Source organism: Falco naumanni, chromosome Z (genome assembly GCF_017639655.2).
Source record: "Falco naumanni isolate bFalNau1 chromosome Z, bFalNau1.pat, whole genome shotgun sequence".
NCBI classification, from domain to species: Eukaryota; Metazoa; Chordata; class Aves; order Falconiformes; family Falconidae; genus Falco; species Falco naumanni.
Genome location: NC_054080.1, coordinates 48,357,955 through 48,374,811, shown reverse-complemented (window position 1 = coordinate 48,374,811; position 16,857 = coordinate 48,357,955). Strand labels below are relative to the sequence as shown.

At 38.1% G+C, this 16,857-nt stretch overlaps 1 protein-coding gene across 2 annotated transcripts in view; it reads right to left on the bottom strand.

Moving 5' to 3' along the window:
• Window positions 1-16,857, bottom strand: part of PCSK5 (proprotein convertase subtilisin/kexin type 5) — a 246,494-nt gene that overhangs the window by 154,885 nt on the left and 74,752 nt on the right. For both annotated transcript variants that reach the window (XM_040580316.1, XM_040580315.1), the window contains exon 5: window positions 15,320-15,396. In XM_040580316.1, coding sequence (XP_040436250.1) covers window positions 15,320-15,396 — 77 coding nt within the window. The remainder of the gene's footprint in view (window positions 1-15,319; window positions 15,397-16,857) is intronic.

The following is a 16,857-nucleotide window of genomic DNA, read 5'->3' as shown; positions in this document are numbered from 1 at the left end:
CTATGCATAAAGACAATGCATTAATATTAAGAAAAATATTAAGAAAAAAAATTATGTAGTCTTTATTATAAACTAGAGTAGAATCCCAGGGACAGAATGTGAACTAAACTATGTAGTTGGTGGACATTGAAAATTATAGGACTAAAGGAACTTTAAATGTCAAAATAATTTTCAAACCTCTGTGGGAGGAGGAAGAACGGAACTTTAGGTAGCCACTGTTATTTATAGGAAAATAACTGATCTAGCATTTATTTCTTGCAAAATTCTTTACCTGATTTTTCAAATGTTTTCCAAGATCTCTTTTACATTAAGATATTTGTAAACAGGAAAATGTGATAAACTGAGACACCACAATGTCATAACTGCTGGAGAAAATATGTATTTTAACAGCAATCATCAGAAATGCATTTTATTGCATCCCAGAGTAATGTCTTATGTAGTGCAGAAGAAATAATGTTTTAGACCTGTTCATATATAAATGGACTCTAATAATCTGGAGGATGACAAATACTTTCCAAACTGGCACTATGCTGGGATGTTGTTCTAGGAACATCTGAAAAAAGAGATATAAAGGAACTGTCAGAAGTTAAAACATGGTCAAAGAAAACCTCAGTCTTTAGGCCTTTAAAACACAAACTGCTACAGCTGAAAAATAATAAGAATAAAGCTATTTCACAAAAGACAGATCTTTGGATACTAACAGTGGAGAAAGACACGACAGAATTAATGGGGAAAACAAGTTACACAAATCTTTAATGTGAGATATCAGGAAAAATGCCAAAGACTTGGGTGTTACATCACAGACAGGATCCTGTTTCTGAGCAACATGGTGTTGTAATGTGGTTACAGCACAGGACTGGAAGCTGTCTTGAGTCAAGGTCCCCAAGGCTAATGACTGTTTGCATGATTATGGGAAGTTACTTAAGGAATAACTTGAAAATATCTCATCAATTTCTCACAAATAAAATCAAAGATGTCAGCACTGAAAGAAACACAGAGAACACTTCACATCTCAGACATGTACATCTTAAAACTTGACAGCATGGTTAACAGCAATGTTGCCCTGCCCATCTCTCTATATTTGTTAGCTGTTAGCAGTAAGCAGCTAATTTGTCACAAGTGTGAAGTTCTGATACGAGCTCAGCAAAGGACTGTGCTTCAACAGTATTAGTTACCATTTTACAGTTTTGTTTTTGTGAGTGGGCAAATGAATCTGAATGTAGAAAACAAATACACTTTTTTTTCTGTATTTTCTACCAGAGGCAAAACAAAGAATGAATAGGACTGATGGAGCTAATGAAATATGGCATAGAATAAGTAGCAAACAAAACCAACAAATAATATATTTAGCCAAATATATCATTTTATGTATTAAAAATAAAAATAACTATTTACCAATACCTTAATATGTTTTAATCCAAGGTAAAATTTTAATTCAGCCTTTCTTCTGAAGGGAAAAAGGCATTGGTGAGAAGAAATAAAATAGTTCAAAAGCCAGCAAGCAAGGCAGGAAGTCCAATTCTTGTCATTCATTAAAGCAAAGCACAAGTGAAAACAGTACAGTTTAGCTCCTGTGCACTGGAATTAAACCTGTTCAGCAGCAACATCAAGGCCAGTATTGCCTCAGAAAGCATATTGCTACTTGGATAAACTTACTCAAAAGGACTATTTCATTTGCTTTTGAAACTGAAGAATATGAGGATGCTTAGACTGCAATGCTCCTCTGCCACATAAGCAAAAAGATTATTTTTTAACCTAATTTGAGCTGGTTGAGAGGGTGTAGAAGGAATGAAAAGTCATAGAACAAGGAGGATGTGCTGCAAGCTGTTCTGGCAATCATTTTATGTATATGAGAGTGGTTGATCCCTGTTTGAGTGCAGCCAATAATAGAGTAGCACAAACGTTTTGGGAAGAAATGAATATCTGCCTATACTTTTCTCATTCTTAATCTGTGAGACTAGATGGTCTATTGGTTCATTCGTGACATAAAGAAAAAAGGACAAATTAAAGCTCAATTTCAAATATTTTTGGAACATGGCTAACAAAATGGTAAGGGGAACTACTGCATTATAAAAGTTAATGTGGGCAGGAGATGGATAAAATCAGACATGTATTTTTATACAAGAAAAATTCTTGTAATCACCTTGTAAAAATGGTTAAATCAGTTAATATTTTTACACTTGGAATTACTGCTTCCAATACACAAATTAAACTCTCTCCCCAGTCTGCAACAGTCTCAGCCAACAGAACACAATTCTAGAATTTAGATCCTGCAGCGTGCCAATAACCTTACTTACTTGACTTTTAACAACAGTAAAGTAACACTGCACTCTTACAAAAATAAACTAATCTTAGAAACCTCACAAGGCAGTCACTAGAAATACTAAACAGAATAAGCTGCATTCCCAGTACCACCTCCTTCTCAACTGGGACACCATCCCTCTCATATATATTAACATTGCCAGAAGATGACAACAGTAAAGGAACCTGCTTGGGGTCATTCAGTGTTTCAGGTATCTCAGGCTGAAACCCACTTTGTCTCCACGAAGTAGAAACACCTTCTTTCTTTGAGGAGAAGAAAGAATAAACGTGGGTCTGTGGTTGCCCCTCTGTGGCTTTCTGTGCAAGGCTGACCACAGCTGCCATGTGCCTTTGGTCACCCGTTGAGAAGCAGTTGATGTCCCCAGCAGTTCCTCCAGACACGTCTCATTTTTCAGTTCAATATCAGCATATAGATAACGCAAGCAATATATCCAACCACATAGTGGAAAAAAATGTCTTTATGGCAAAAATGCTGACATCCAGTCCCTGTTTCAGTGCTCACTGTTTACCACCAAATTACCTGCTTTAGCATCACTTTTCTGCTGAGAAAATGGATTTTTTGAACCTTCTGCATGTGAACACAAGCACACTTATTACTTATTATATAGTCCACAACTATGGAGGACTGTTTCTCCCTTGCTTCAGTTGTTGTGGTTATAAACAGCTGTCATATCGTATGGGAATTAATGAAAAATGTTTGAAGCACTAAACATTGGGCATGTTATGCTTTCATATCATTGTGACGCTAATCCCAAAGACAGAGCAATCAGATGCTGGACACAGTGAAAAGCACAAGGTAAAACATGGGACATAGAGCTTTGACAATTCCTTTGTCTATATCAATCTGTGTCTCAGAGGAGCAACTACGAGTTGCTGGGCACCCATAGCTGGGGACAGTAATAGCTGGAGAGCCAAAAAACTGTCTATGGAAATAAAGCAAATCCTGAATGTGGAAACTGCAGATGAAATGTTGTCCCTGACAGCTCATATTCCCAAGCCACAATGCACTGTCCTCTAAAGTATGAATAATGTTATAATCATGTTAAAATCCGCAAAATGATGCTGCCCTATGACAACGAAATGCTGTCTGGATACTTGCAGGTCCCAGCTGACTAGAAGGCAACCCCAGCAGGTGCCTCAGAGGCACCCTCTCTTTTTCTTTTCATCTCCATGCAAGAAACTTTTAGATCCTTGAAAAAAAAATATATAAAACTCAGTTGTGACACAAAGGCCATCTTGTAATTTTCATAGTCAATGCACTACATGGATTTCTAACTGAAAATACAAAATCTCTAAAGCAATCAAACAAACACCCAAACCTGAAAATGCCCATACATCTTTATAAAAGGAAATGGGGAAAAAAATGTAAAGTCAACAGGAAACCTCACAAAATCACTAGATGTTTCTAGGTGTTGTCAGCAGGTGTGTTGCTTCATCAGCAACTGCTTTACTTACAAACTGCACTGATTCAACTGGAAAGACATAAAAGTAAATGTATTTAAAAGTGGGGTTTTTTGCAGACAGATTCTTATACCATTCTAAAAATGTTTTATATCACCTTAATTTACCCTTGTTAATTACAAAAGTAAAATATTTCCACCTGATGTAAGTATATTTAAGGTGAGACTTGGAAAAAAAGTCCTTACACTAATCCTTCTTATGCAACTATATGGATAATGAGCCTAGCTTAATGGTTTTGGAGTCTAAAATGAATCCTAATTTGGGAACCTCAGATTGCAACAAAAATTACTGTCACACCCAATATTACTTTACACCAATCAGAAACTCTTGGTATGCTTTAAGAATGCTTCCTCTTAACTTAAGCTGTAGGTTTATTTATGAATTTTCACTAATGAACTGTTATAAATGTTTCTGAATATATGGCTATTTAAAGTTGTTGATATATTATAATTTAAATATTTTTAAAAGCTTTAGAGTAAGTACTGGAATACTGACATGCATCTGCTTTTCCTACAAAAATCCACCCGTATTTATCTAAGATATTAGCCTTAGAAAACACAGGCTGGGACACAATGCGTAAAGCTTGCTAGATATTTGCTGCTGAAAATTCTAAATGTACAACCACAGTGGTATGCTTGTACTTAAGAAAGCTCACTGTGGACTGGCTATACCATGTTATCTATACAATAAGCATAAATAAGAGCTTTGGATAAGATAGACACAGGTGAAGTAGTCTGTCATCTGCTTTTTGAGCAAAGGAAAAAAGTGATTAACTAAACCCTGCAAAATTGTTTCCCCACCTGCTTGCATTTCAACACCTTTTCCTATAATGTCTAAGTCTTCAAAGTCATACTGTCGGGTGTCAGAATATACTACTATTTTCATTCTACAGAAAAGGTACCAAGAGGTTAAATTGCAAATCTGAAACTAGAAGGAACACCTCTACTAGAATAGCTACAGCTTAATAATGGTAACTTTCAGAATAAATATGTAAATTCTACATATTTTCTTTGCTCTGTAAGCAAATCATCATATTGCAGCTGTAAACAATGCCAGGAATAAAGCTTCTGTCTGCAATTTCTCAGCACCTCTGCATAAGCTAGCAAGCTGCGTTTAAGGTAGTGAGAGGGAAGAGTATTTTGTTCCATGTTACTGCTGGCTCATGGTAGAGGTCTGCCCTGTGAGTCAGAAGACTTTATACTGCAACCTAATTGCCCATGAAGAAACCAAATGGTGGAATATATTTGGTTAATGCTTTTCATCTATTTGATCTTATAGCTGGCAAACTGACTTCTAAGATTTTCAGGGGAACTTCACCTCCTTTGGTGGTAAGTTTCCTATGTATTTGAAGCGTCCTATATATCTGACATGCAGATACTACAAATGCCTCTGAGAAGTGCATCTGCTCTTGCTACATGCAATACCTGAAATGACATGAGTTAACGGAAGGGAAGAAGTAAAGATATTTTTCTACTTTCCTTCAATTGTTTTCTACCTGCATTGCCCCACACTTCATCCACTCACTTCAGTGGCTACAGATGTCAGTTACGTGTTGCTTTACAGGGACTAAGGGATCAGCACAGCAACTGTGGGAGCAGCAGTTCTGAAAGAGGTCCACATTTGGATACTTCTCTGGAGCATAAGTCCCTTATACTAGAACATGCCTACATATGCAGAAAGAAACTTATCACAGACCTTGTGGTCAACTTCATCATGAAATTTGGCTTGCAGAGATAATGCTTCAGATATCTGGTAGCATGAGAAACCCTTCCAAAGCTACTAGAATTACTCCTGGGAACTAGTGCATAATTAAAAGGTTGGGGTATTGATCCTGGCAGGCAGCTAACCTCCCAACCAGTCACTCCCTCCCTCCTTCCCATTGGGATGGATGAGAGAACTGGAAGAGCAAATGTGAGAAAAACTTGATGGTTGAGATCAAAGCTTTTCAATAAATAAAGGAAATGAAAAAAAGACAACCAAGTGACACACAGACAATTACTCATCACTTCCAAATCGCAGAGAAACGCCCAGCCACTCTCCAAGCATTTCTGTTTCTAACAGTGGATGACTGCTGTGACAACATTGCAAAGAAATGAATATTTTTTAACTCTGGTTCTGCACCATATTCCAGATCAGACATACTTCCTGACTATTTTGAATTCCAAGTGCAATTTCAATTGCACTGTGCGAGATATGTACTGTGCTTAATCCTAAATTTCATTTGATGCTGTTCTGCATTAAACAGACATCCCATTTCTCTTCAGAGCTCCATTTCAAAGACGAATGAGGAAATTGTTGAAATAAGTTCAAGTTCTACTCTTATCTGTAAGTTCAACTTTTACTTTTATCTGTGTTGATAATTGTTTTAAAATGAAACTAGCATCGTTGATTCAGCAGCAGCAAGGTTTGCTCCTGATTGGAAAAGGGGTTTCAGCATAAGTCTAAATCTCACACACACTACGCGGCAGAATAAGTTAGTAGCTGTTCATCTGATGTTTATGGAGTGTTAAGAAGAGTAGTGCAGGGATGTAAGTCTGGGCTGAAAGGAGAAGTAGCACATACCTTCCACTGTGCTCTCTTTGGCACTCTTTGAGGCCAACAGCCTCACCAATCAACTTGTTGGAGAAGTAAACAGGCCACAGGCTTTACCTCAGTTTGCTAAAATCACAGATTTGATAATTGCTTTGGGACTCTATAGCAATACAAATAATTTTCAAAGCAGGTTAATCTTTTGTAGCATAGACCCTATCAGTGCAATTGACAGCTATGATAGATACCCACTGCTTTACTTCTGCATCTTAATTTATCTACTTTGGTTGCTATCCTTCAGGAAAAAAAGGTAACATGTCTCCAAGAGAGCAATCTGACTTCACTTAAAATGTCAAACATAATAATTTGACTGTGTATCTTTAAGGAAAGTTACAAAATCACAGTAAAGCAAGGCTAGAAAAAATAAGCCTGCCTACAGCAACAAACCTGTACAGATGCATATTTTTTCATTTGTATGAAAATGCAACTTCTGAGAATTTTACCCTGAAATGTCTTCTAAAAACACCTACTAATGCCATTAAGACATTTGCTTATAGCATAACTTCGCAGAGTTCAATCATTAACAGCATGTTATTTAACAGCATGTTATTTAGAAAAAGGCTTCAGTTAAAAAGCTTTTGACACTAGATTCATGATTGCTTTATCAAACTTTTAATTAGAGGTCTGCTTTTGATGGCACAAGCGTTAAAGGGGTTCAACAGTATACTTTGTGCATGTACATGGTGGCTGAGAAGTCTTAATGATCCACATTTTGCACTGCATCTGACTGAGTACTATGAAATCAGCTGGCAAGACCAAGTACCACACACACAACGTGGGTCCACTCTTTACCTTTCTCTAATACCTACAGAAGTGTGAAAAGGGGACAACACATAGAAATGTATTTGAGCTCCCAAATTCGCCTTGGCTGTAGATATGTAAGTATAAATGTATGCAACTTGAAACTGGTCTACCATTTTACTGAATCAAAACTTGCCTACTGTAGTTGTAGACTCCCCTCCTAAGTTCAAAACCTCAAAATATAGATGCATACTTAGAGGAAATACCAACTCTGGGAAAAAGACCATATGAAAAAAATCTTTCATTCCTAAACTCTCCATAAAAGAAGGATTCAGAAAAGTGAATGCCACAACTACCACAACTATCAAAGCTTATATCCCTCCTACTGTTGACTTTGAATTGGAAGAGAAGATCTGATTCATTGTTATCAATTATTTACATAGAAGAACTAGAAGTGTTTGCAGAATGGTTCAGAATTACATTTTATTTGTGAGCTCACTGTCTGGTATTTCAGTAATCAGAAACAAGAAAAAGCATTGTGGTTAAATGTTTTGAGACCATCAGAATCTTACATGTCATAAAATGAAAGAGCACTGCTCCTCAAACACCAGTTAGATGATGAGACTGCTCAGTGATCTATACCAGGGTAGTGAAAACGGACTGTTTTGTTCATCTTTGAGCAACTAGAATTCTGGCTGAACTTTGTTTTGTTTTATGTGTCTGTTTGACTTCTCTCACTTTCAATGAGCAAGGAAATGTCTTTCCTTTGGCTCCCAAAAAACTAAGTCATACCACTTGTGGACTTCAGAGAGAATTATGTAATGCCATGTGATAACATAATGAGCAGCCTCGATGAGTTTACCAAAAAGATAATTTTTGGCAGTTTGACAAAACTTTCCTTAGGATATTTTCCACTATTGAAGCTGGAACCTGAATCAAAAAGTTACTGAATCCAATGTAGTCCAATGAATTTGTCATTGTCTTGTCAATATGAAATGCTCTCACAAGGGACTTCACCATAGAGACCAGTGATAAGGGTGCTTGTCGTGGGTGAGTGAATTGGCTTGAGACAGACTGCCTTTCCTCTAGCTCAGCTCACTGTCCTCAGCTACTAGAAGTTCTGGGCCCCCACTTGCTGTCAAAAATCTTCAAATGAACACACACTTCATTCTGAAGCAGGAAAACATGAGAATTTCAAAATATCAACACTTAACATTTTCTGTTCTAATGCAGCCATTATCTCTTCCCTTAGGTTAAAAACCTGTTTTAGATTAAAAGAAAAACATTACCAAAGGCACTATGCGGTGAGGATTCATGCTCCATATTTCTACAAGGAGAGAAAGCTTTCCTCTAAAAATATTTACACACATGCTTCGTCCTTCAGTCCTTCCCTGAGAGAAAAAACGGATGTGTGATGATTACCACTGAGGTGCGGCCACCTGAAGCACAGGCATGTTCTTTGGGAAACAGCACACAGGGACCCTTAAGTAACAGTTAAAAAAGAAACTGAAGAACAATATGCTCCAAATGAATCTGTAAAATTACCCTATTTCAGCACGGTGCAATTCTGCAAGCTGCAATGTTTATCTCCCTTATTTTTACAATTTTACACTAGGGCCTTTAACTACAGCAACTGGAAAGCAACACAGATCCAATACCTCATGATCTCCATGCTACATCATGCCCCTAGGCACTTGGTTGGGTCACTAGATCGTAATTAATTTGGAGGCTAGCTGATGAATCACTAACAGCACTCCTTGTAAAATGTGGCAGTCTCCCTGTAAGCTGACAAAATGAGTAGAGAACCAAAACACAATAAACCAGGACTGCAATCTCTGATTGCACCTTCTATACCAACAGCTTCTGACTCATTGGTTTAGACCCTGGTTTTCATAAATGAACACTTCACCAGTTTAGAAAAAACAATCCAAAATCTACAGTTTCCTAACAATCCTAACCAAACTCCATTATATGTGTGGTGACACTGAGACACGCTAAGCACCTGACATTCAGTCATTGGTACCTAGAATTAACAATACCACGTTCAGTGTAAGCATTTGATCTATTGAGCTAAAAAACATATACATACTAAGTTAATTCTCTACTCTAAATTACCTTCCTGTTACAAAGATTTACTTGCTATCAGACATGCTTTGCCAGCATTGAATAGGCTATTTTATATAATAGCATTGAATAGGCTATTATATATAATAGGTAGATTACACCATTGCTGAATCCTTTGGATTTAAGCCTCTGGAGGCTGGAGAAAGTCAAGATGAAAGGTCAGAGTACAGGAAAAGAGCAGACACAATGGAGATTCCCTCTGACAAAAAGCCTTTTCCTGAGAGCTGATACCTTGCTCCAACTTACCTCCAGCCTCATTACACAGCTTAATCACCGGCTTTGCCAGGTCCTCCCTGCAGGTGTGAGCCTTGGGATCTTCAGTTCTGTCCTGTTTGAAAGCCTTGAGCACATGCAAGCTAAAAAAGCAGTGACTAGACTGAAAAATTGCCAAGGTGTTTTTTCGTTGCTGTGAGTACCCATCTGCCAGCGGAGTATTTTTTTTTTTTTTTTTTTCACAGAAAAAAAGCACAAGGGAGCACAGCAGCGCTTCTCGGTACAACTTGTCTTCCCTTCAGTTTTGTCTGCAGCACACAATACAGCCAGTTTCAAAGCAATAACAAGAGTTGCAAACCAGCAATCAAAATGCATAAACTGTATAGACAGACATCCCCAATTGTCAGTACTCCTTTCCATCACACTGCTGCAGTGGAAACCTTTTTGAGATGATCTTTCAAGCCAGCCATGAGAGACCTCAGGCTCCCTGTGTCTGACTGTGCTCAGTTCTTCAGATAACTGCTCTGAATAGTGTCACACCAGTCGATGAAGCTTTTTAATTGCACTTTATTGACCATCCAGGAGGCCACAGAAGCTGATCTGCCTGTCAGATATCTAGTATCCATTCTGATTAAATGACTGAAGACATATTACAGGTCTTTGACATACGCAGACAGTACAAACTAACAGCTTGTCACTCTTCAAAGAAAATTAAGCCTGTGACATTTTATTGAGCATCGACATTAATGAGACTGACAAAGGAAAGTAATAACGAATTGGAATGGATATCACAGAAAAACACTATCAATATGTTGGACCCAGAAAGACTGAAACCCATTAACTCATTAACTTTTTTCTGTTGTAAGAAAAGATGTAAAGCTATCCAGATACTGCAAATCAAGATAAGTAGCTTGTATTTTTTACGATTTTTGAAAAGCAAAAATGGTTTTCTCCCAAAATCTTACACTCATTATAAAATAATGTAGAAGATTATTAAAACAAGTTGTTTATGCAGTGGGATGCATTACTAAAAAATGTTGAAGAGGCATCCAAAGAGTGACTCAGTTTCTCCGAAACAGAATCAACAGCTTACTTTTACTTTTTCTTACATATGTTTACTAAGAACTGCATTAACATCAACTGGCATTATTTAAAGGAGTTTTTTTAAAAAGTCTCTGCTTTATAAAAGTACCTGTCAGCAGAATAAGAACTAAACTCTAAAATATCATCCCTGAGAGATTTCTTATGAAATAGAAAACCTCATTTTTGTTTGGTCAAAACAGAAAAACATTTTAATACTATGATAATTTCTGTTTTATTTCTGAGGCTATACCATGGGTAGAGTACCATTTCAGTGATCCTATCTGCATTCTTTCTAAGGACCTGTAACTAATAATGCCTAGTTGTTTCAACATAGATGTTTACAGGTAAAGGTGGAATAACAGAAAAAAGAATAAAGCAGCAGGACTCAGCAGTAAACCAAACCAAGACACTTTGCATAGCAGGCATGGCTTCATCCACAGGTGACTGTTGTCTTTAGCCTCTGAGCAAAAGAAAGCTCTAGTATAGGCCTGTACCATTTACAAGCTTCATAATTTGCTGCTGATTTGTAAAAACAAAAGTAAACTTCTGGCAGGCCTCCTACATACCACAGTAGTTAAAGAAACTATTGTCCCATCCTGATTTTGGCTATAAGCCTTGAAAGATTGTCTGATATTTCTTTCTACCCTCCCATTCTCCTTAGCTAATAGAAGATTTCATGTAAAACTTCAAAAATACAGTCTTGGACAGTGCCACTCTGGTCCTTCAGTTGCTTCACAAACCCCCAGATAATTTTTTCTCATTCCTTTTTCCTCACCAATAAGCCTCAGCAATGGAAAACCTCCACTACCAATTAAAAGTGAAAACCTAGTAAACAAGACTTAGTACACTGATTTTTCACAGCTGCCCACAAAGCTGCCCAGAAACACCTGCTTATTTTTACAGCAATTATTTTTACTCATCATTACATCCCTCAAGGTTGGGTTATAAAATTAGGCAGAATAAACTAGAATATTTAATGAAACAATGGCACATTTGTACATCCCACCTGTACTGGAAGACACAAGTCACCACTATGCAATATTGTCAAGTTATAGCAGAAAGTGGGAATCAACCAAATTGATCTTGCACATTGCAAAGTTTTTGCAAAGCATGGCTTTCAGAGTGTTCCCTCGTTCTGGTTACCTCAACTTACAGGCTCAACTTAAGTATCTAGTGCCAAATGACCGTATATGCTGGGTAATCAGAGTTCCTACCCCAATCTCTGAAGATATTTTAGACCCCCAAAAATATAGACAAGCTACTGGTAGTGCTTTTTAGTAGCTATGTAGATGTTTAATTCTTGTTGAGTCCAGTGGGAAGGAAGGGTGACGGCCCCAAAAGTCAAAGGTGCTTAGGTGCTGCTTACCAGGCTCAGTGTATCTGCTAATTGGAAATACTGAGCCTCTAGGTGGAGGTTACGCTGCCAAGTAATCTCACACTGAAAGTATGCTTCATGTATCCTCTGTGTCCAAAGGCTGCCTCTACACTGACACTGTGCCTCCTGATAACAGTGACGAAGCTCAGCACAGCACAATAGGAGCCTCTCTCTCCACCACATCTCACTGCAGGACCTTATGGTTTGGGCAGTGAGTATTCACCAGGGAGGCAGAGTATGAAAACTCTAATCCTCCATACCTAGGAGAGAAATGAATCAGTCCATTTTTATATCCCGTATAAAACTCTAGCAAGAAAACAGAAAGCAGCCTCCTATCTCTGCACATGCTTTGTAAGAAAGCCATGACTTCAGTATTCAGCCAAAAAGAAAGATTTTGCTGTGATTCACAGATGGAGGTACATGGCTTGTTGCAGCACCAAAGAGGATGAATCCCTGAAAGTGCACCTAAACTGGGATGCCTCCCAGTGTACCCTCACCACTCCCCAACTTCAAGGACAGAAGTATCTTCACGCAGATGAGCCAGGATGTGACGAAGCATGTGTGGGGATAGGCACTGGTGGGCAGCAGAAGAGAGGGATGCACTGTCATGCCAACCGGCAGCTCAGCTGCGGAGTGTTTACAGAGAGCCAGGCTGACTGCCACATCTTTTCTCACAACTCCTTGGAGGCCACTGCTGGCAACTGCCTGTCCATCACACACAGTTTTGTGGACAACAGTTGTAGGCACCTGGGGCATTGTCATAAGCCATCGTAGTTCAATGATGCTGGCATTGCCAGTGAGAGGTTCAGGCCACGCTTCATCGTCCTCCTTGTGCCTGTCTCGCTCTCATCTGACCTCAGGCTGAGCTGAATGAGGTACATGCCTGACCTGGCTGAAAAGGCAATTTGTTGTTGCTGTTGTTGGCAGTGCAGTTTTCAGTGTGGTTCACTCTGGAGAGCTGCACAACGGCTGGGGAAAGGAGGAAAGAGCCAGCATGAGGTAAGCAGTGGGGGTCACCACCACTTTGTGGTCATCATGCAGCCACAGTTTTGCTCTTCCGATGCTTTGTACAGGGCTGTAAAACATACACCTAGTTCAAAGCTAGGGCTGATGCTGAAGTGGTCAGTCACACAAATTAGTTGAGGTGAGTGGCAATGCCTACATACTCTGGACTGTGAACAGTTTATGTTCCTATGTTTCTACTCTATTTTCAGGTAATTAACATGTTTATAAACCTTGCTGGTAGTCCTGAGACTTCTCATAAGCCAAACAAAAGATAAAGATTTCTTTTATTAGCTAACAAAAATTTACAACGCATTGGCTGATTCTGACCTTTCTACACCAGTGACAGGACACCTCTAAACGCAAGCTAACAACAGCACAAGAAATTCCTTCACCGAGCTAACAACAGCACAAGAAATTCCTTCAGTGTAAGGATAAAAGAAGAATTTGGAAAGAATAAGAATTGATAAAGTTTTATTCATTCTTTTGTTTTGATGAACATGTGTCTTAAGGATATTCTTAACAACTTCAGTGTAATATTAGCATTTTCCATATGGGCATCTAGCGCTGAAATCCTCAGCTTGTCACTAAATTAACCGAGGCAATGCAGCAAGCAGATCTATATACCAATTGTTCCACATCAGTGTTTTCTCTTTGCTTAAACTTAAACTAGACTCCACATGCAGAATGTTTACATATTTCAAAACAAGGTGAATTTATCTTTTTATCCTCTCATGGTACTCTTTCTTTAGGAGATTTCTAGTAAAGAAGAGGCAGATAAGATTCAGTAAACTGATCTTCTGTATGAAAATTGGTTTGGAAGGATATGCCTAACAGGCATAAGGGTGAAAAAAATGCAGCTCTTGTATGTACTTGTTTCTAGATAAAAATATTTGGCAGTATGTAAACAGCATTGAATAAGAACAACTCAATGAGAACATATGCCAAGATTGAGTCCCAAATAAATAAACTATTATTCTTCTTCAAATTAATACCGACATAATATGCTTCTGTGTTAAAGATATGTGTGTCTGTGTGCGTACATTTATTTATACAGCTTCTAAGAGCTAAATCTTTACATATTTCTCATCTTGGCCTACCAGGCAGGATCAAGCTGACTGACCGAAGAAGTACTTGGCAGAATTCACCTCAGTTTTCAGTCATTTCACCCTATGGCTGAAAGTAGCTACGACAGCTCCTTAAGATTCACTGTAAGACGAGTGGATCTATACGAAACAGGCAGCTATGCATAACAAAGCCCTGTTCTTCCGCCTGTTCATACATGGTTTCCTGCTGTTATGAATAAGGTGTTGACCAGGAGAGGATTCTTCCACCGAAGTGTGATCTAAGGTTACTCCAGTTGGTTTCTCTAGGGAAACCAACGTTAAGTTTTGCTGCCGACGCCTAAATCACACCTGCTGCATTCTTCCAAAGAAAGATTGCAGGAAGGAGACAACACAAACCCAAAAGCATTTCAGTTGCATAAAGGTTGAAGTTTCACCTCCTGTAGTCTCTCTTCAGCAGGCATGTAATACTAACACGTAACACTTTCCACAATAAAAAACCCCACCAACTCAAACTTCGAGAAAAAAAATGCCCAGTCAGCATGTTGACAAGTAGTAGTGTTCTCCTTTCTTCAATTCATTCAATTCCACAGAAAGTTATTTCTTTCTGCGAAGTACCTAGTTAAAAAAAAAATTACCAATGAATGAATAACTGCCCTCAAATACCCTTGGGGGTAGAAAGGTGTCCTGCTTCCTGAGGTGAGATGTCCCTGCCAGTGTCTCCCCCAGCCTTCACCACAGCACATCCAAAAAGAGAGTTGGAATGACAAGTATCAGGAAGCAGAGCTCTGAAGGAGAAAAATGTCATTCATGGAGATAAATCAGTGATGTAACAGGGATATTATAATCCAGTGGAGCTACAACTTCCGGGTTTATAAGGTTTCTTTCAAAACTCCACGTGTAAAATCTTCATCACCTTAAAAGACATCATTAGAGCAAAAATCCCAACTCCATTAGCTTGTCTATTTCTTCAATACACAAGTCCAGAGAATCAGAAGCCAAGACAGTTGTCACACATAATAACCACCCAATAACTCAATGAGATGATATCTGAGAAAAATAATTCACCCCTTATATTCTGCATCCTAAAGGGATTGAAAATGGTTCATTTCACATACCCAGAACTCTCAAGATTAATTTCTATGTGTTTTTGAATGGCCCTAAATGCTTTCAAAAAGTGTCATGCAATGTGCATAGAACAGACATAAATACATATTTCATGAAGATTTAAATGCAAATCACACTGCTTTCTGAGGAACCAAGTTTCCTAGACTTTCATAGAAGAACTGGTACTTTCTACTTGATTAATTATATTGACAAGGTCATGAATGTCTTAGTGCCTTACTTGTTCTCGTTGCTGGCATCGTATCGAGGCATAGGGTCGAAATCATTTCCATTGACATCAAAACTGGCCTGCGAATCCTGTAGCAAACAGGAGAAAGAAAACCACTTTCTCATTAATTAGTCATTGATTCATGTGGCTTATACATTCTTCAGCAGGTTCCTACAAGAGAATAATTAGGTTAAGTAACATTCCTGTGGGTTTATGATGATTGCATGTTTTAGGAAAGGATTCTATATTTAATAATTACATTATTTAGGTATTTTATTTTATTTTTTAAAAATGGAGGACAACAAATGCTCTGAAAAGGCATAGATCCAGTGTCAGAAAGGAAACAGAAAGTGCTGTTTCATTTAACCAGAAGACTATATTTCTTGTAAGAAACTTTTGGAAGAGAGTTCATTTTCGAAACTGGGATTTTGCTAGATGTTTCAAGATTCAAGAAATTATCTACACAATGATGACTGAAATTTCAGTCATCATTTCAAGGAATAAGAATAATACAATTTTCTTAAGAATTTGAAAGAATTTCTTAAGAATATTGTTATTAAAATATAGCTTGAAATGCAACAAAAACTACATTCCCATTTCCCTGGGAGTGTAACTGTTTCAAATATTTGCAAGATATCTCCATATTTTTGTTCCATATTTTACATCTACCAGGATTCTTACAGCTGGAAATAGTTTATAGAGTAAATAGCTGCTGGTTTGTATGGCTCCTATTAATTGATGCGGTAGCATGTGGTGTGTTGACATGTCAAGCAGCTCTTTTTAATCTCTTCTTTGTTCAAAACCAGTTACCACAGCCACCTCAAATATTCCTGTTTGCAGCCACACCAGCAATAATCTGACATATAGAAGGCATTTGTCATCAAATAAGCAATGTGCGTTGCTTTGGGGGAATTCCTTGTTGGCGTGAGGAAAGGGAGAGAGGAGGTGGTAAGGGAATAAATAGCTGCTTTAAATTCAGTGGAAGGACGGTACTGGGATGAGGTGACATATGATACAATCCGGGTCATTCATTGAGGAGGTAAAATTATATTTGGTTTGTTTAAATAACTTAAGAGATTAAAATGAAAGATGTGGCATGCATCAGGCTCAAGCATACAGTGACAAATAGGGCAATTGCCTGTCATTTGTATTTGTGCAGTCCTCCTCATGTATTTCAAAGTTGAGTTCCACATGCAGCATGGGGAAGGATAAGGATGTAAGTAGGGCTAATTTAAAATAAACGGTTTTAAACTGTGGACACAATTGCAGCTTTTGATGAGTTCTTAAAGATGGTTTTGTCACTTTTATCTCTTCAGTGCTCTGTCAAGATGATATGCTGGCTGGCAAAAAGCCCGTGTTCAGGGCTCTTTTAGAAGACCTACATCTGTAATGGGAGTGAAGGCATGTGCCTGCCTTGTGCTAGTCATCTTCACCAGTCTGGCTCAACCCAAACATATTTGTTTGTTTTCTCACCTCATTTGAATGCATACCTTGCACACTTAATTTCAGAGAAATGATAAGGTCCTCAAGGTCATGTGCTTTCAGATAAC